Source organism: Danio aesculapii, chromosome 23 (assembly GCF_903798145.1).
Source record: "Danio aesculapii chromosome 23, fDanAes4.1, whole genome shotgun sequence".
Taxonomy (NCBI): Eukaryota; Metazoa; Chordata; class Actinopteri; order Cypriniformes; family Danionidae; genus Danio; species Danio aesculapii.
This window is the reverse complement of record NC_079457.1, coordinates 23,311,396-23,332,738: the sequence shown is the minus strand read 5'-3', so window position 1 is coordinate 23,332,738 and position 21,343 is coordinate 23,311,396. Positions and strand designations below refer to the sequence as shown.

General features: G+C 36.4%; 1 protein-coding gene across 1 annotated transcript in view; it reads right to left on the bottom strand.

Annotated features, from left to right (window-relative positions):
- Positions 1-21,343, bottom strand: part of syt6a (synaptotagmin VIa) — a 98,419-nt gene that overhangs the window by 53,909 nt on the left and 23,167 nt on the right. Inside the window, exon 2 of the mRNA XM_056449613.1 lies at positions 10,509-10,685. Within this exon, the coding sequence (XP_056305588.1) occupies positions 10,509-10,685 (177 nt within the window). The remainder of the gene's footprint in view (positions 1-10,508; positions 10,686-21,343) is intronic.

Genomic DNA, 21,343 nt, shown 5'->3' with positions numbered 1-21,343 from the left:
AAACACTGGGTTTTTGCAAATATAAACCTTTGTGAATAACAATCCTTTTTTTGTAAATCGCTGACTAATCAGTTGCTCTGGTGGCTCGGGGTCTTGATTCCCTTTGGCCTTTGGCCTGTGACATGAAATAAACATCATGTCAGCACTAGAGAGAGCAATGCATCACTTGGCTGATCCGGGACTTGACAGCGGGAGTCACAGGGCTGTTGGGCGAAACATCACAGCGCATTAGTCTTGACATGAAGTGCGTGGGGAGTCTGTTTTGCACATATTCACTGTAGCCCAAACAGGGGGGAAATCATGTTCCACTAACGTGTTAAAACTAGGTCTGTGTTTAAAGCGCTAGTTCTGTTATTATTTGCTCATGTATACCATTTCAAATTTCAACATTATGATTTTTGGTTTGACGTGGCATTGGATAACAAGACACTATAGAATCGATGATGTGCCATTGATTATGCAGCTAACAAAAATAAGCAATGCTACTGGATGTTATAGTTTTCTTTAACAACCTACATTAGTTATTCAGTAGTGATGTAATGCATTCAATTACTCTGCATGTTTGTGTGTTTCAGTTGAACAAATAATCAAATGTGTAATAATCATAATAGTCTTCCTTTATTTGTAGCATCGGAAAGTGTGATATTCATTTTAGAGAATCCTTTCTGTCTTTGGTCATTTTTCTTCATTAGTGCTTCTGGTTCAGTTCAATGAATCAGTTTGTTTAAGCATTTGTTCGGGCAGTGTATTATGCTTTTGAACATAGCTCGAACAAACGGATTCACTAATTATTTACACCATAATTCATAAACGTACTGGTTCAATTTGTTAATGTGATCATTATTGAGAACTAAATGTGAAGAGAATCATAACACTATGAAAATATTTTTTTACTTTTTACACAGGTAACAAAGTTTTATACAAAAAATAAGACAAAAATTAAAAAAATTATAATTCCTTACATTTATATAGTGTTTTTTCTGGATACTCAAAGCACTTTACACATTTTTTGGGGGGTAATCTCCTCATCCACCACCAGTGTGCAGCATCCACCTGGATGATGCGATGGCAGCCATATTGCGCCAGACCACAAACCACAGTGTAATGAAGCCAATTATGATATGGGGATGGTTAGGAGGCCATGATGGACAGAGGCCAGTGGGCAAATTTCAAATACCGGGGTTAAACCCCTACTTTTTTTCGAAGGACATCCTGGGATTTTTAACGACACACCGATAGTCAGGAACCTTGGTTTAATGTCTCATTTGAAAGACGGCGCTCACTGAGCAGTATAGAGTCCCCAATAATATACTGAGACATTAGGAACCACACAGACCGCAGATTGAGGACCCCCTGCTGGTCTCACTAACACCACTTCCGGCAGCAACCTAGCTTTTCCCTGTCTGCCATCCAGGTACTAACCAGGCGCAGCCCTGCTTACCTTCAGTGGGGTGACCATGCAGAGAGCTAGCTGCCAAAAATGTTTTTTTTTTTATCTTAAGGCTGGGACACACCAAGCTGGCGGTCGGCTGTTTGGCTTCATCAGTCTAACGGTCAGCGACAATCTGGCTAGCTGATTTGGTGTGTTCCACACATCGCTACTTGTTGGGATGACATTGGATCGAGTTGCCACAATTCAGCATGTAGAATCGGCATTTGTTGCCAGATGAAGAGAGTGCTCAGGTTATTCAGCAATGAATTAGAGCGTGAGAACCAAAACTAAAGTGACGTACCCAAGCAAACAATTCAAGTCAATAAGGAACACAAAGAAGCCAGCTGTAATTTAACTACATTTCTCAAATATTTACAAACAATAGAAATTATTATATTTTCATGCATATTTGCACTAGCAAATCTCGCCGTGGTGACAAGTACTGTGAAAATAGCACTAAACATTTGTTTATGCTTTGTTCGTGCACATTTCATCTTCCGGTTTCCCTTTGTGGAATGGGAAAACAGAATATTGCCCCCCGTAGGTGCAGAGAGACACATCCTCTCATGAAGGTGCTCTCTCATTTTAGTCAGCTGCCGTCCGTTGGTGTGGTGATGTGCAATTTCAAGGCCAAGAAAGGACCAGACACAAGTTGACAATACAATTGGTTCCCATTGGCTTTAGTTGTTTAAGCTGCTTTGACACAATCTGCATTGAAAAAGCGCTTTAGAAATAAAGATGAATTGAATTGAATTGTTTGCCGTCTACCAGTCTTAATTTTGTTGACAAAAAATGTCATAATTTTTGTGATGAACAAGTTTTTACCAACAAAAACTAGATGAAAACTAAATAAAAATTAAGTGCTGATGACAACTATGATAAAATATACTGACATTTTCATTGACTAATAAAAACGAGATGAGAATGTGATGGAGGGATGTATCTTGGTAAATATCCCATCAAAATAAATTTTTTTGTCTTCAATGGAAAAGCTATATTCTGCATTTTAATGAAACTATTTTATTTAATATATATACACAATATTTTGTATAAATGCTTGTATACAATATTTAAATTAAATTACACTTAAATTAAACCAAATATATTTTAGTCAACTAAATCTAGAGTAGATTAGAGTCGACTAAAATCTTATAAAATTTAGTCGACTAAAACTAAAATGATTCAGAAGACTAAAATATGACTAAAATTAGAATAGAATTTTAGCCAAAAGACTAAGACTAAAACTAAATCAAAATTTGCTCTCAAAATTAACACTGTCGTTGACTTGGTGTGCCCCGGCCTTTACAGTTCTTATAATTGTATTTACTAAGTTTTAAACTTATAATTGTGAGTTCATACAGTTTCTTCCAAATCTGAATAATGAAAGTTAAACTGTGAATTGTAAGAGAAAAAGTTGCACCGTATATTTTTTGAATCCTACAGAAAAAAATTGTCTTCCATAATTATTTCAGCATTTCACTTCAGAAATTAGTTTCTGATGATGTATCTCTTTTTAACAGCAGCACTTTTTACCAGGTTCTGTGCAACATTCTTCATGTACCTTGACCATTTAAATGTCTAACAGAAATATGTTTCCTGGCCACAGGACGCTCTCCACAAGGAAGATAGCTTTACAAATCTTGTCAACACCGACTGCATCAGCTTGAGCAAGTGTCCTAAATGCTGCTCGAGGGAGAATTTCCCATTAAAATAACATGAGGAGTAATACTGCATGGGTAAATTATTGACAGACCACTCCACAACCAAGTACACAAAAGGATGCACAGAGCTTTCTTCCTCTGTGTGTGTGTCTATGTGACTATCATAAAAAATGAGATCGATTCACGTTAAACAGCCCACAGCTGCCTTCCTCCTAATCTCACAGAAGTGCTGTTCCAATAAGTATCTGCATCTATTTTCACGTTTTACCAGCCTGAATAATGCCATTTTCAATAATCTTCCACTCAAAAGTGAACACTCGGTCACCTCCAGACTGATCCTTCTCCCTGGGGGCAGAGTGTTACAGTGTTTTACAGCCAGGAGACAGACTGCTCCTTTACCAGTCCTTCGGGATTCACACAAATCTCACACCTCGCCACTCACATTCACCACCTGCCAGTACAGACTTTACAAGTTACAAAATCCATAGTGTCTCACTTGGTTCACACATCCAGCTGTTACATGGGAATTCTTTACAGTTTTGTCTGCCAGTGACATCTGTGAAGCCCTAAAGCATCCTGAAGGGATACTCTGGGCAACGGCTCAGCTCACACTGCCAGTTCATGTGTTGTGTTGTTAAAGGGATAGCAAAAAATATTTACTCCCCCTGTGGTTTCAAAATGTTAACGTAAAAGAAGATATTTTGAAAAATGTTGGTAATTGGTAGCCACTCACTTCCATAGTATAAAAAATACAATGGAAGTCAATCACAACTCATTTCAAACATTCGCTAAAATATGTAAATCTTCCTTTAAATTTAACAGAAGAAGAAAAAAACATGTTTGAATCCACTCTAAGATGAGTAAATGATGACAGAATTTTCAATTTTGGGTGATGAAAAAATAGTTTTAGCTTAGACTATTCATAAATGTTTTAAAACTTTGGATTATTGTTTAAGTTTTGTTTTGCAATTTTGTTTGCTACGATGTTGCTACTTATGATTAAATTTATTTTTTATTAACATTGCATTGTGCATTAACATTACAATGTGTTTATTGGTTTTGTTTTCTGATACAAACTATGAAATATATATAAAACTAGACAAATATAATATATAAAATGTACTATAAACAGGGTTCACCTAGTTACATTTAAGACTTTTAAAGACATTTTTAAGACTATTTTGAATGAAATTTTAGACTTATATAGGGCTAAATGATAAGGGTTTTGTCGAATATCCCAGTTAGAAAAGATTTTCACTTGGTCTATGAAAAAATGATTACAATTGAATACGTTTCATAATACAATAATAATAATTTAGTTTGAATATTTTTGTATTCATTTTTAAATATATCTATTCACAAACCCTATACTGTAACCCTTACCAAGAATAGAACAAAACAATTACTTAAGTCTAATAATAATAATAATAATAATAATAATAATAATAATAATAATAATAATAATGATAATAATAATAACATTACTGGGCTGCATGGTGATGCAGTGGGTAGCACGATCGCCTCACAGCAAGAAGGTTGCTGGTTCGAGCCTCGGCTGGGCGTTTCTGTGTGGAGTTTGCATGTTCTTCCAGTGTTCATGTAGGTTTTCTCCGGGTGCTCCGGTTTTCCCCCACAAGTCCAAAGTCATGTGCTCTAGGTGAATTGGGTAAGATAAAATTGTCCGTAGTGTATGAGTGTGTGTGTGGATGTTTCTCAGTGACGGGTTGTGGCTGGAAGGGCATCCGCAGTGTGAAACACGTGCTAGATAAGTTGGCGGTTCATTTCGCTGTGGCGACCCAGATTAATAAAGTGACTAAGCCGAAAAGAAAATGAAAGATTAAATTAATAATAATACTCTAATTATAACAATAATTATTAATTAAATAATAAAAAAATAGGTCAGGTCAGTATCCTCAACAGTAAATAAATAGAGACCTTTTAAGCAAATGTTACTGTAAGGAAAGTAATTAAATGCTATTTTAAAATAAAAGTTTTATTGAGATGACATTGACATGAACAAAGGAAAATTAAGACCTGTTAAAAAAAGATTTAAGACCTACGACCCAACATTTCAGTAGATTTAAGACTTTTTAAGACCTAAAATTAAACTTTTGAAATTTAAGACATTTTAAGACTTTTTAAAACCCCACAGATATACCATGTAAAAAATTAACCAAGGCAGCACTGTGGCTCAGTGGTTAGCACTGTCGCCTCACAGTAAGAAGATCCCTGGTTCGAGCCCCGGCTCGGGTCAGTTGCCAATTCTGTGTGGAGTTTGAAGTTTCCTCTGGGTGCTCCAGTTTCCACCACAGTCCAAAGACATGCGCTATAGGTGAAATGAATAAGCTAAATTGACCGTAATGCATGAGTGTGTGTGAATGTGAGAGTGTATGGGCATTTCCCAGTACTGGGTTGCAGCTGGAATGGCATCTGCTGAGTAAAACATATGCTGGAATAGTTGCCGGTTCATTCCGCTGTGGCGACCCCTGATAAATAAAGGGACTAAGCCGAAGTAAAATGAATGAATGAATAAAACGAAACAAGTTACTAATTAATCAGGTAAAATTGCGTACTTAAATTTGTCATTGCATCATTTATTGGAGTGGTAAATTGTTAGTGTTCATTATTGTCTATAGGCTACATTAGTCATTTAAATAACATGGGTTATCTCAATATTTAATCAAAAACATTGAATTATAATATTACATCACTCAATTATGTATTTACTTCTAATTTTGGCTTGCTTGGTTTGGGACTTGTGAAGCTGCGCATTGATTAATATAATTATAAAATAACATTTTTAAATAATATGATTTTCAGCAGTGAAAATTAAACCACACCGAACTGAACTAAACTGAACTTAAACACTGAAAACTGGACTGACACAGTTTTAATCTACTAGAACTTCTATGTTAAGCTGCTTTGACACAATCTACATTGTAAAAGTGCTATAAAAATAAAATAAATTGAACTGAATTGAATTGAATTGTACGATCTCCAAAGACTACGTCGAATAGTTCGGACAGCTGAGCGAATCACTGGTACAACCCTTCCTACTACCCAAGAACTGTACTTATCCAGAGCGAGCAGAGGGCTGCCAAAATCACTCTGGACCCCTCACACCCAGCACACTGCCTCTTTGAACTTTTACCTTCTGGTCGACGCTACAGAGCACTGCGCACCAGAACAGCCCGACACTGAAACAGTTTCTTCCCTCAGGCAATCCATCTCATAAACACTTGATGATAATAATTGTGGAACCAACATCACTACTGCTATACACTTTTATACACATATACACTTATTTAACAACACACTTTACATGCCAATTTGCACATAACAGCTGCACATATACCGTTGTATATAGTAATATACCTGTACATACACTTGTCAATCTGTATATTTGCACTCACTACTTACTTCTATTTTTTTTAAATATATTTATTATCAGTTTTTTGTCCTGTCTCTGTAATCCTGTTGCACTGTAGAAGCTCTGTCATGAAAATAAATTTCTCGTATGTGTGAACATACCTGGCAATAAAGCTCTTTCTGATTCTGATTCTAATTCTGTATTCTTGTTGATAGTGCAGAGTTGTTTGGCTTATAATCTATTGACTGTTCTGAAAAGTGATTAGTGTAGCCTGCAAAAAAAAAAATACAGTGAATTTCAATACAGTGAAATTATATGTTGGCATGTTGCATGCATGAGTAAAACCACACTGGAGGTTTTAGTGTTATATCCTGTTCACAATCAGTCAGATACAACGGGACGAGTTAAAAAAAAGTTTTTCAATGCAAATCATTTATGTATGAATTTCAACATATACAAACTGTTCAAACACAAATGTAGCATCTGAATTAAAAAATACAAAGCAGCGCAGCATGCTAATTCAGTTCAAAGGGGTCTGCAACACCTGGAGTAGGATTTCCTATTAGCATTCCTATTCACCTCAATGCTGTTTGCATTTATTTCTGCTCACAATTGTTTCCAAACCGTAAAGATCACATTTATACTCTTAAAAACAAATGTTCTTCATAGGCATCAATGATTCAAGAAAAACCTTTAACATCCAAAGTTACTTTTCACAAAAATGTTTTCTTCACACTCTGAAAAAAAATGGTTCTTTCAAGAACAGTTGCCTACAATAGTTCTTATGGCATTGTTGTAAAAAACTCTATTTTGTTACCTTTACTTTTAGGAGTGCAGAGCTGCAGGAAAAAATAATGTCATTACACTGTTGTAGGAACAACAATCCTTTTCTAGTAACTGCCCTGAGCTGTAATGTGAAAGGCAGCAGACTGGGTAAAATACAGCCCATTTCACTCTTCAAATGGCTCTTCGGGTTTTGAAGAAGGCTTCAGCTGCATTTATTTATTTATTTACTTTGTAAAGGCATTAACATAATTTATGTCACACAGACCTCTGGAGTTTATCACACAGAGCATTTACACTGGAGTAAACACTCAGAACCCTGCTCAACATTTCTATTCTAAGCTTTTAACCTCTTTACTGTTTGCTATCTGATTATTTTAAGCTGCTAAACTCCATGAATGTTTTTTAGTTCAGTGATCCGGTACCCAAATGCATTCAAAAAACAACCCAAAACATCTCTAAAGTAAAAGTCAACCAAGCCGATTACATTAGAGATGAGAGAGTGAGAGCAGTGACTCGTGGCCTTTCTCCAGTGAATTGTTTATTCCAGTGTGTTTTCAGCTCTGAAACACAAACAGTCATTTTAGGCTTAAATATGCCCTTGTGCATTGCACTGTATGAAATATATTCTGTACAAAACATCCTACTGCTCTATGATGATATATTTCTCAACTAAGCAAATCAGTGTCTTGCTAGTAAAGCTTTATTGAATGTATATTGTAATCAAAGGAAAGATTACTTCAGTGACACAAAATTCATTATGCAAGTGTGAGTTTGTATTATTATTTTGGGATTTTATGTGTGCTTTGGTGCGCATTAATTTTTTAATTATATGGAATCACCATCCTTAATAATTAAGGTTCTTTTGTAGTCTCCAATTGTCCTTATTTGGAATGAAACCTACATTAATCTTTAAAAGAAATGCTTCCATCTGTTGATTTGCCTTGTTGGGTGTAGCACTCACAAAATAAATGTACTGAACAAGATAAATGGTGTAGTGCTTAATTTCATAATAAGTGCATGATTAACTGTGTAAAAATATATGAATTTATTGCCAGCCTTAAAAATTAGGGTGAGATAAATTTAGGTGAAACCATCTATTGAAATGTTCTTAAATAAATTGGCCATCGATAAAGTATTTATTAAAATGAAATGTTAACTTTTGTAATGTTCACACGTTGTAAAAAAAAAAGTTTTGCCTGCATGCAGATTGTTCATTTGATTTATTTATATATACCAGTTTAGCTAACATTGATATACTAACTAGAATCTTTTTTATTTTTATTTCGTTTATCCGGCTGCATTCAATTTTTTAAGTTGAATCAAATTAACTTTTAGTCAAAATCATGTCAACTTACATCAATTAAACACTAAAAACATTACGCTGAAATTTATGTAACCTAAAAACACTGAAACATGATTAACTTATTAAAATAGTTGAAGGTAACAAAATATATGTTCTTTTTGGTCATGTCAACTTTGTGTATCTAAAAATAAATAAACTAAACTAAACTAAACTAAACTAAACTAAAAGTGAATAAAAATAAAATAAAATGAAATAAAATAAAAATGAATAAAATAAAATAATAATGGTAAAAAAAATAATAAAATAAAATAAAATAAAAATTAATAAAAATGAAAAAAAATTATAAAATAAACCAAAAATTAATAAAATAAAACTGAAAAAAAAAATTATAAAATAAAACTGAACAAAAAATAAATAAATAAAAGAACAATGAATATGAATGAATATAAATGAATAAAATATAATAAAATAATGAATAAAATAAAAATGAATAAAAATAAAATAAAATAAAAAAATCTCCTTCAGGTTTGAATTCTCTTTCAATAAAAATTCCTTCAGGTTTATTGTGAATTAGCCTTGGGAGAAATCAGAAAGCAAAAGCAAGTATAGAAAGTGAAAAAGGCACTAAAACAGGCACAGACTCAGGGGGGAAAAAAGAACCCTGTAGTGAGGCTAATCAACCCCAATCATGTCAGGGAAGAGTGTTAATCTGCACATGATCTGCTCTGTAATCACTAAGCATCTGGGTCCACTGCAGACTCGAGATGGAATGAAACAAGTGGTTAAGTGTCACGGCGGACATGCACAGCATCACAAAGCACTGAGCCGCGAGGTGAAGATCTACTCAGCTCCACCATCAGCACCTAAAACACTTTCTCCCACATGCATAATGCAACACTATTGATTTATGATAGCGCTGTATATTTGGGAGGTGATAGAGCCAAAGTTTGCACTGCACTGCACAAGACTCTCTCTTTCTCTCTCTGTCTCTCTCTCTCTCACAAGACTCTCTCACTCTCTGTGAAATGAGGGTGTGCCGATGCCCGTGCTGTGCTTCACAGATGGACTGGCATATTTCCGAGGGGTTTCCAGCAGGGTAAGACACTGAGACTGGCCCCCAGTTGATCAGGTTGAGTTTTACCAAACCTGACATTTACCCCATGCACTGTTCTTGAACTCAATGTGACGCTAGGATCCCTGTGCGGCAGGTAAGAAAGAACTTACACACCCTGCAGCCATGACTGCTCACTTATAACACACACGCGCACGCACGCAAGCAAACAAACACAAAGTGATGCTGGATCACAGTCGCTGTTATGCGTCGCCAAGCACAATTCACCTGCCAGAGATCAGCATGTACTCTGCCTGCTGATGGAGAAAACTCACAACAAAACAAAAACACACGGTAGACGTAGAGAGGGCAGAAACATCTTTGATTATATATTTACAAAGGCTTTTGAAAGGGCAAAGGATCAAAAAAAAAAAACATGTGCTACTCTATCATCGTCTGCTTTCAAAGTGTTTGAAATAAAAGCGATAAAGAGCGTACGCTGGCTGTCACTGAAGCAATCCTGCTTTGATGTGATGGACACTGCGTGCACACACACACATAGTAAATGCACGCATTGATGAATCTTCTAAGAAATTCTGTTTTTAAGTGGCTAAACTGGGATTAAGCAAGTCTAAATTGGAAGATCATCCTGCATTACCCACTTTAATTTTCTTTAAAACCAGCTAAACAAGGTTGTTTGAAATATACATCCCCCTTTTTTTTAAAATGTGCATGTTTCATAACTACTTTGGATAGTTGTGAAATCAATGCAGCACGTGCACTGCAAGCCTTTTTGTATCTCCATCTGCCACGGCACGCTCATGCAACCTGTTTCTCTCCTGCTACACGAATCCATTCTAACAAAAGCAAACTACTCCACAAAGATGCAGTATTTGTGTACTCACCAATGATACTTGTCTCGCTTTTCTCACACTTTCTCTCAGTCCTCCTGTGATGCTTGCACTCGGCAGCGCCCAAGCAGAATGAGTCTCCGGCACTCAAGAAGCCCGTTTCTATGGCAGTGAGAGCAAGCCAGTCAGCAAGATACGGCGAAAGGCTGGGGGCAGATCCCTCTCTGAGCTCTACACGCACTTACAAACACTCCACACTCCCATAGTCCCTGTGGTGTTGCGCTCTACGGCGCAATACACAACATGCAGGGCACAGACCTCTCTGTCACGGGGGCAGCTATACATCAGAGATACAGCTGTGTTTTAACTGGAATAACAAAGCTAAGCGGTTGCTGCATAAGTTTGGTGCATGCATATCAACCAGGCGAGCTCATGAATATCAAACATACTTAGCGAATGCATGCTGCATTGATGAGTTTGGGACGTGTCGGTGGATGAAAAGAGAGCATTATGCTGTTTGCTTCTGACAGATTGATTAAAGAGAGATGTGACAACTGGGAAGATGAACGAAAGGAGAGCGTGTGTAAAACACGCTATAGCCTTTTAATATTCCAATGGTTGTATTTCACCTCAGGCTGCGGCGTCCATGGTGGGTTTTGAACCATACTGCAGCACTACAGATAGCGGTTCCCCCCCTACCTCGCTCGGTCTAGATTAGCATCACCCTATCAGCTGCATTCAGCATAGGGAGAGCAGTCAAACCCTGGGACCACTTTCCTCCTGCTGCTGTTCTTCTGCACCAGGGACGTACCTCGTGTGTGTTTCAAACTGGAACCATTACAGCAGCCCTAATGAACAAATGCTATTTTGATTCACATAATGTATGCGACGCTAGACAATAGCCTCTGAGTGATTCCAGAAGCACGCCGGTGTAAAATTGCCTTTTCTTTTGTGTTTTTTCATAATTGGCAAATTGATTTCCCTTAACTTGAAACTCAATGTATTGAGGTAAAATGTATGTTCTTTGCTTGAAATATTGTTATTGTGAAACCTGTGCATGTGCTCAATTTGATCTGAAAGGTTAGTTCAGCCAAACATGGAACTAACAATCGATATTTTCTCACACTTGTGTCACTCAATATACACTTGAGTCCTTTTATCTGTGAAACACACGAATATACACAACTACAAAAAAAGACATTATGAATCCCTATGGAATACGGTTTTGGTGCTTTTGTGGCTTTTTGTTTGTTTTCGAGTACCACCGAAGAAAAGGAAATCTCTCCAAATAAAAATAAATGATAATAATAATAATAATGTTATCATGAAATCAGGCCATGTTCTCAGTTTTAGAATAGTGGGTAATTTCTCACCTTTGTGTCACTCAAAATCCATTTAATTTGCTTTCTTCTGACACACAGAAAACACAGCAAAACCCATTTTAAATGGTGAACAAGTCACTTTCGCTGTGTTTTTTTGACTTTATTTTAGTCGGAGAACCTCACTTCATGGACATGGAACAGAACAACTGAAAGTCTATGTTGTTTAGCACTGTTTGGTATCATAAACATAAGTGAAACTTTTTCATTTCAATTCGCTTTATATGTGGCTTAATATATAGGGGGGATAAGAGTTTTTTAAAGATTTATTTAACAGATTTTTGTAGCAGTTAACAACAGTAAAAGAAAATGACAGTACATATAGAAAAATAAAAATATATACAAAATTGATAAAAAATAAAATAAACCACATTATAAGCCTCATATTGTGCAACAGTACATGATGTGCATAAACAATAAATGATGTGCATTCATTTTACAAATTAAGCTTATAAAGTTGAAGTCTGAATTATTAGCCCCCCTGTTTATTTTTTTCCCCAATGTTTGTTTAACGGAGAGAAGATTTTCCCAACACATTTCTTTTTTTTTTTTTTTTTTTAATTATTTTTTTAGGGGTTTTCACCTTTATTTGGACAGGACAGTAGAGAGAATTGACAGGAAAGTGTGGGGAGCAGAGAGAGGGGAAGGATCGGCATAGGACCACGAGGCGGGAATCGAACCCGGGTCGCCGCGAACACCGAAGTGCATGTGTCGGTGCACTTTTCCACTACGCCATTGGCACCGACTCAACACATTTCTAAACATAATAGTTTTAATAACTCATTTCTAATAACTGATTTATTTTATCTTTGACCTGATGTGATACTGTGAAAAATTTCAAGCTCTGTTAAACATAATTTGGGAAATATTTAAAAAAGAAAAAAAATTCAAAAGCGGGGCTAATAATTCTGACTTTAACTGTACGTAAACAGGTCAGTACTGAAAGTTGACGCTGGGATAAGAGTATCTTTAAAAGCATGTCCTCAGCTTGATCTGAAATGTCAGTTCAGTCAAATATGGAAAAAACATTCAATATTTTCTCACCCATGTGCCATCCATCTGCACATATATTTTCTTCTGTGAAACACAAAAATAAAAGACACTGTGAATGCCTAACTAGCCACATTTACAGTGCTTTTGTGACTCTTATCATTTAAGAGCTTCCTTCCATATAAAAAAATCTGTCTCCTTTTGTGCATCATTGAAGAAAGGAAATTTAAATGAGTAAATGACAATAATAATGTGGTTATTATGAAATCAGGTCATGTTCTTTTAGAATAGCAGTTATTTTCTCACCTTTGTGTCATTCAAAAGCCACTTGATTAACTTTCTTCTGTGGCACACAGAAAAACACATTTTGAATGTCTAATAGACCACTTTTACAGCGCTTTTGTGACTGTTTTGTTGAACCTCATTTGAGGGAAAGTATACTATTGTGTGTCTTATATTGTTTTCCACTGAATAAAGTAATGCCATGAGTAAAAGATTAAAGAATTTTACCCAATTTAAATTAACAAATTGATTTCCCTTAATTTGTGTCACCATGTACTTTGTTCTAAAATGCTGTTATTGTGAAATCAGGGCATGACCTGAAACATGAAATTGTCATTACTTCTCACCCACTTGATTTACTTCCCTGGATCATAAAAAAGGCATTTGGAATGTCTAATGGGCCACTTTAATGGCGCCTTTGTGACTTTGTTGAAGCTTGAGAGCCTTGTTGCATAAAAAACAGCAAATACTGTTTCTTCTTTTGTGTTCCACTAAAGAAAAGCAAATAAGATTTGTCGGGAACAAAACTGACATGAGTAAATGAAAGCAGAATTACAATGTCAGTGCGCTATAAAGCCTTAAAATCCATTTTGATGATTTGCAAATACAAAAATTAATAAAAACATTAAGCAAAATTTCTAAATATATTTCTAAATAAGACTTTTATTTTCAAATCTTTTCGTTTTAATAATAATTAGTTTAATATTACCTCGCATATGAGTTATTGCATTATTTAGCATGCTATCACATTTTTCTTCAGTATCAAATAGCCCTATTAAATGCATTAAAAAGTTTTCTGTTTTTACTTGATAATGGTACTTTGCAAACAACCCCCTAAGATTCAAACGGAAATCAATTTAAAAACCAAATGGAAGTTTCTGAAATGTCTCAGAAATGCTCTCATAGACTATTTGACAAAGTACTATGCAGCATTTACTCTTTGTGGAACTAACATATGCAAAGGCTGACACCGTGGGCAATTTCATTGACAAGTCAAGCTTTTTGCACAAGAAAGGCTCATTTATTTACACACGTCAGATGCCTGGAAGTGGTGCATCCCATTTCCAAGACAAATGAGATGTTTTTCTGAGTATCAATAAACAACACATCAGAATTTGTCACATTGTTTGACACAATAAACATCCTGTGAGATGCTCTACTTCTTAAAAGCCCCCCCAGGGCAAATGCGGCACCTGCATCTGCAAAAGTAGTCGCCATGCTCTGAATGTTCACGAGTTAGCTTCAGGGTCAGGCATCAGCAGGCATGCCATTCATCTTTCTAATGAGCCATATATCTACACCTCAGGTCATTTTTGGCATCGAGCGTGACACGGATGTGACAGCACCTGAAATCCTGCTGGGAAACTCTGGGCGAGAGGTTCAAAGGGAAAAAAGAGGCTCAGCATTGCAGCTTCATCCTCAGCATGTGGAAAAGTCCAATGAAAATCCTGCCGGTTATTCTCAGATGTTTAGGGAGTGCTTTAGGACCCGTCGAAATCCGACAATCCCTTAACAAAGCAGAGCCGGACTGGCAATTGCACTTAAAAGGAGGAAAGAAGGTTAAGGACGGATGTGTGAAAACGATCTAAAAAGGCCACTCTGGGGGGGAAAGGTGGGAAAAGGTGATTCTAGCTTATAGTACGTCAACGGATCACAGCTATTATGTCCCTGGGAGTTTGCGTCATTGGCTTTTAGATATGTTTGTCTGCAAGCACATTCGTGAGCCAATGAGTTTCACTGCAGTTCAGTTAATTTCACAGCAAATAAATGAGCAAATTAAAGCTCTAATGTGAAAGCACAATTATTTCACACAGCTCCATTTCTATCCTGATTGAACAAAGCCAGGCACTTTGCTTGTTACAAGAAAAGAGAGACACCAGAATGGAAACTGTCTGAAAAATGACAGCGGACAAATGCATAATCCACCGATTTTTAGCTATTGAATGAAATCCTGAAATCCTGCTGATTCCCAGTGGCACCGAGAATGAAGCGATTCTGGAGTCTCTGACAGTAATCTTGCTTTCCTTTTCACATTTCTTGTATAGCTGGCGACTTAAGACATCACAGTTGTGTTATTGACTCTGTTTTCGCCAGTGCAGCAGGTTCACTATTAGAAGAGTCTTGCAGTGTTTTTTTTTTGTTCTCATGAATTCTTGAGAGAATACGACAGTCAGCAGAAATCTTCCATATTGTTCAGCTAATCTACACAAGCTTCTTTGGATTGATCTCCTATCATTCAATGACTTTGGAGTTGCTGGCCGCAGGCAGTCTCAATCCTATTTGCCTATCACTAATTGCAACAGCTTCTCGGGACAAAAAAAAAGGGACATGGCAATCAAAATGTACTTTAAAAGAAGTAGGAGCAGTACTGTATTATTTACCTGCCAACAGTGATATAATGTTAGTGGTCAGAAAAAAAACTGGTAAAAATTTGCTTAATACATTAAGGGCTCTATCATACACCTGGCACAATAAGGTGCAAGACGTGTTTGGCGCAATTTGTCGCTACTTTCAGACCAGTGCAACCCTAATTTTCATGTTTTGTGCCACATTGTTTAAATAGCAAATCCATTTTATGGTTTCCGCTACAGTCATTCTTCCATGGCGGGGCACCACACCAAGATTCATCCCGCCACGGCTACATTACAGCTTCTTATTCAAAACATTCTATTTTTTTAATAGCGGGTGATAATCGCACCAAAACGTATTAAAAGGTAAGTGAATTATAACAGCGCAAACTTTTCAGTAACCGTAGTAGTGGTGTGCGTCATTTGTTTAACCCTTTGTAAAACCTGACTGTGACAGGTGCGTGATGCGTGAGGCCAGCGAACACGATGTATAGACGTTTTACTTTATTTCAGGATGCATTAATACCGGAGGCATTCATAAATATTCCTAGCAAATCTAATAAATGCTGGAGACATACTCGTTAAACGCACTAATTCGCACCTCAGCAGCGTTTATTTCAGAACGCACAAGAAGATCTCGCAAGAAAATCGGCGCGCAAGCAAAGAGATCCGCATGCTCGTAGACTATTACATAAATGTGATCTCGACTTCTAATACTACGCTCACAACATTTGTCATTGAAATAACGCCACAGGTAGTTGGTAGATCTGTGTAAAAAAGGCCTGCCGCCATACCTGGAAAAAATCCAAGAGGAAACACCACATTTGCACTTTGTGGATTCACAGGTGTGCCAGTCTATAAAGAAGCTGTGTTAAGGAGAAGCATTGTTGGCGTGTTGCTATTTTGAGAAACTGAAATAGACTGTGCCATTGACCAATTAAAAGCAGGTCTAAAGTCCAGCGCAGAGCACGTTAGTTATGTGCCTATGCAGGTTCAAATGCTTAATCCACACAGGAGGTACATCAACAGACAAGTATCTTTACATATTAAAACAAAAAAGGATTAAAATGTTACAAAAATTATTATTTTCAACACAAATATAAAAAACACTACCTCAATGCCTACTTCGTTGGGGCTTTTTTCAGTTTATTCATGACAATTTGCCAATGTACAATGTTATTATTATTATTATTATTAGCAGTATTATTTATTACATGCATATTTATATTTGTTTTAATAAAAAGAAGTTTAGATTTGTCCATCTGTCGGATTGTCCATTTTGGAAACGTATGCATCACCATTGGCAGCATAAGAATAGGACATGTGTTTGGAAATGTGGTTTTTGACCACATTTTGTTATTATTGTTCATTTATTCAATTGCTGAAAATTAGAACTGACTTAAGAAATAGTTTAGAAACAAATCTTTGCGCTTAACAATCAGAATTAAATATGTAGGCTAATGGATGTCTTCAGTGGAGTGCATACAACACCGTTTCCTGATCCGCAAAAGTAAAGGAGTAAAGTAAAAAGTAAACTAACAAGAAAGAAATGGCTGAATGGAGGAGGCACGTTCTTTATCCTTGCGCTGCAGATGGTCTGCTGAACTTTCTTGCAAGTGAAGCGTTCAGTTTTTCCATTCAGTTTTTCCAGTTACAAAGTCCACCATGTAAATAGCAAATGCACCACGGCACGCTGCAACAGACTCTTAAAGGGAATGTGAGATGAGACTCAAAACACACTAATATCTCATTAATAGAATAAGCACAACTCTGTTAGACCATGCACCGCGGCACAAACCATATTTTTCCGCCCTTAAAATAGCAAAAATGGATTCGGACACGCTCTAAATGCTTTTGCGCCACATGGTTTAGACTTTGCGCATAGATTGTTAAAATAGAAATCAACGACTTTACAATTTGTAATAGAATTGGATGATCAATTATCTAATGAATCATAACTACTCAAGACAGAAAATTTGCTTAGAAAATATTGTTTAGAAAAAAAATCTAAATGGGAAGAAGTCACACTGAGTGGCATGAACCTGCAGTTGTAAGATGTCACAATAATTAAAAATTAAATCTTGATTTAGTTAAAGTTTCTACAAGAAAATCATCAAGATGAAACATTACAGTTATAAAGATATGTGTGTAGTAATAATAAAAATGTCATCAGATACAGCATGTGTGTTTACAAGAAATATAGCGGCAGTTGTGAGATTATATTTTGCAAGTCACAGTATTAAGTTAATCCTGTAGATAGAATACTTGTATGGAAATACAATTAGAAATATGAGCTACAGAGAAGCAGCGTCTAATAAATACATTTTACCATTATTTATTCACCAGATGCTTTTATCCAAAGTAACCTACGAACAAGGACAAAAGAAGCACTTTACTTTTAAAATAAACAAAAAAAAATAAATAAATTTACAATTGTAGGTCTAAACTGTATTTATGAAAACAGGCGATGTGTCTGAATGGTAACGAACTCAACTGATAAAAGACAAAGTTTGCCATTCTCCAATTCTCGTACAGCTCTCCCAACAAAATGCTTGCTGCAAACCAACAGCTTTGTTGTATCGGCTTTGACAGCATCGCAGGGAAAAACATGCAACAAACTCTGTGGATCATGGAAACAAACACATCCAACCTGTGCCGTGCAAGGACCCAGTCTCACCCAGTCATTGGGTCTCACAGCTTTTTTGCCATCAGAAAGCACATGCTCTCATAAATAATTAAAAAGGAGGGTCTTCTCATGGGATACGAAAACTCAGCTTTGAATAATAATGAGAAACTGACGTGTCATCACTCCACTAGCAAATTCATACTACGTCAGATTTTGATCCTGCCAAATAAACAACGAATAAAGCTGACAGGTGCTAGCATTGTCTTAACTGATGCTCAACACACACAAATCTGTTCAAATGTAAAAAAAAAAAAAAAAAAAAGGTACTTCCTGAACCTGAACTTTAATTCTTTGTTAAAATAAAAATTATAATAAAAAAAAAATTTGAAATTCCACATTGTCTTTCTTTACGCATGAGCTACTTTACTCTACGGTGGCCTTCAGTAAATAAACAGATATACTGCTCCCAGACACAAAAAAGCAATGTTCCCAAGTTTTGTTTATTTTTTTTCCAAAGGAAACTGGCAGAACTCTCTCTTTTGGATTTTAAGATTCATTTTATACACACATATCAGACAGTGGAGAGCAAAATGTTCCCTCCATTCACCCTTGTCTCCCCCTATCTGTTTAACATGCAGCCTTGGTCTCATATTCCAACCATTATTCGCACCTGTTTTAATGGTTCCTGCATTCATTCCACTTTCTTTTTCTTTTTGTCCATGTACATCACACATTTTCTAATTACATTTCATCTACCTCGACCCGCAACACACAGATTCAATTTTTATGAGGTGGGCCTGTGGTTTTGGTGAGGACTGCACTCCAAACTCAATTCAATCCACAATGTCATTACGCCGGTGCTTGTGTGGAGAGATAACGGTTTTCTTTTGGACCGCCGTTCATTGTTCGGATGCACAATATAACTGTTTTGATGTTTAATGAACTGAAATGGCTCAGACTGTAAACAGGTGAGTGGAGTACAGGCTTCAGACATTGTTTTGTTGCTGAATGAGAGGCTTGTTTTTTGTAGAGCAGGAAGGCCAAATGAAGAATATGTCACCAACATTGCATGAAAATATACATTTGTGTCTTGTTCGTAATTACACGCCTCACTGGATTGCTTTGAGGTGACAGTCAGTTGTCAAAGAGAAAATGAATTATTACGTGGATTCGAGATTTGCATGTTGGAATTCCAGAAGCAGCCTAAAGGTCAAAAGCATTCATGCATGATTAAAGGCAGTCATGAGTGTCGTTTGAAGGCTAGAAAGCATGAAATTATAATAGGAATGGTACAGAAAGGTTAAGATTGTGCTTTTAGGTTATTTTTAGAGTGTATTATGAGTAAAATGAAGTTATTAGCTTAACAAATCACCACATTTAGATGGATCACATACAATGCCTCATTGAAAATGCAGCTCTAATATTTACAAACGGCTTTGCATTAATCATATCAAATAGGCTGTCTCGCTCACCCAAAAATATCTACTTTCATGCTTTTGGATTTCTTCATAAATTTTCAATTACTGTCAAATTGCCACAGTGAGTAAAATATCACTTATGTACCCGCAGGCAATTTTTATTTTATTTGAGATTTAAACATGCCATGAAATTGCTTGACGAGAGCTGTTTTCAGTCCTACTGAAAGAGCAGTTCTTGGTGAAATGTACTGAAGTGGTTGTCTAAACTATAAAATAAATAAAAAATAACCCTCAAGCTTTTTATACTAAAGGAGGTGATATCAGAGGCAGGACATTATCATTCTAGAGGATATCTGATTAAAAATAAGCAAGATACCCTTTTAAAAGAAGATATTTTAAAGAAAGCTGAAAACATGTAACCATTGACTTTAGTAGGAAAAACTAATGCTATGGAATCAATGGTTACAGGTTTCATCTTTCTACAAAATTCTTTTGTGTTCAACTCATAAAGGTTTGGAACAATTTGAGGGAGAGTAAATAGTGAGTAAATTTGGGGGCACTATCCTTTTAACTTTTTTTGTGCAAGTTACACTAATTTTGTTATTTTCTTATTAGCTGTATTTTTAAATCATTCACACAATTCATTAAATTTATTCCCATTTCAGTTCAATTTTAAATTTAATACATTTTGTTATACACAGTGGTGGCTCTAGCTTAAATGGCACCCTGGTTGAACCACCCCATACACCAGACCAATTTAAATGTGAATGGCTCCTAACATCTTTATTCTGGGATTACCACTTTAAAATAATAAAGTAAATAAAATCTCAAAGCTTACTGGGGCACAGATGATTTTTACTGGGGCACGTTTTTTTTTTTTCAAGATGCCGCCCTGGGTGATCACCCATATTGGCCATGCCTAAATCCTTCACTCTATACACTTTTTTTTCTGTTTGTTGCCAAGAAACCATTTTTAAATGTTTACCATTAAATTTTAGCAATAGTTCAATTACCAACAGTTTATTTTAGCTTTATTTAGGTTCTTTTTTTTGTTTAGTAAAGCTATGTTTGATAACATTTTGTAAATCGTTAATGTTCTTCAATTCATTCCTTTAGCTTAGTCCCTTATATACCAGGGGTGGCCACAGTGGAATGCCAACTATTCCAGCATATGTTTTACGCAGTGGATGCTCTTCCAGCCATAGCTGAAAAACACCCATACACTCTCGCATTTACAGACACTCATACACTATGGCCAATTTTGTTTACCCAATTCATCTACAGTGGATGTCTTTGGACTGGAACCGGAGTACCCAGAGGAAACCCATGCCAACAAGGGGAGAACATGTAAACTCCATACAGAAATGCAACTTGCCCAGCCGGGACTCGAACCAGGACCTTCTTGCTGTAAAGCAACAGAGCTAACCACTGAGCCACCGTGCCGCTCTTCTTCAATTCAATAGTTTAACCAAACACATCCCATACACACCACCAAAAAAATCCCCAAATATTCTTCTACTCATGTGCAACACCATTCATATAGTGTACAATATTTTCTTTTGTCCTTGATGTACAGTTCTGCTTGTTCAGATTATGCCCATAATGTCGGCCCCCACTGTGGTGGGCATATCTGCAGGGGCTCCAGATAATGCTTTACAAGAAAACACAGCTTCTTCAACTCAGTGGTTTGCAGGAAACAGGGAAGATAATGTCTGTAAAGCTTTGTCATTGTTGGAGCAGATGCTCTTGCTGTACCGTAACACCCAGGCTGTCTGTTAACACAGCACGACACAGAACGAGAGGAAGAGCTCGCTGCCAAACATGCTTCCTCATTTGCATTGCACTG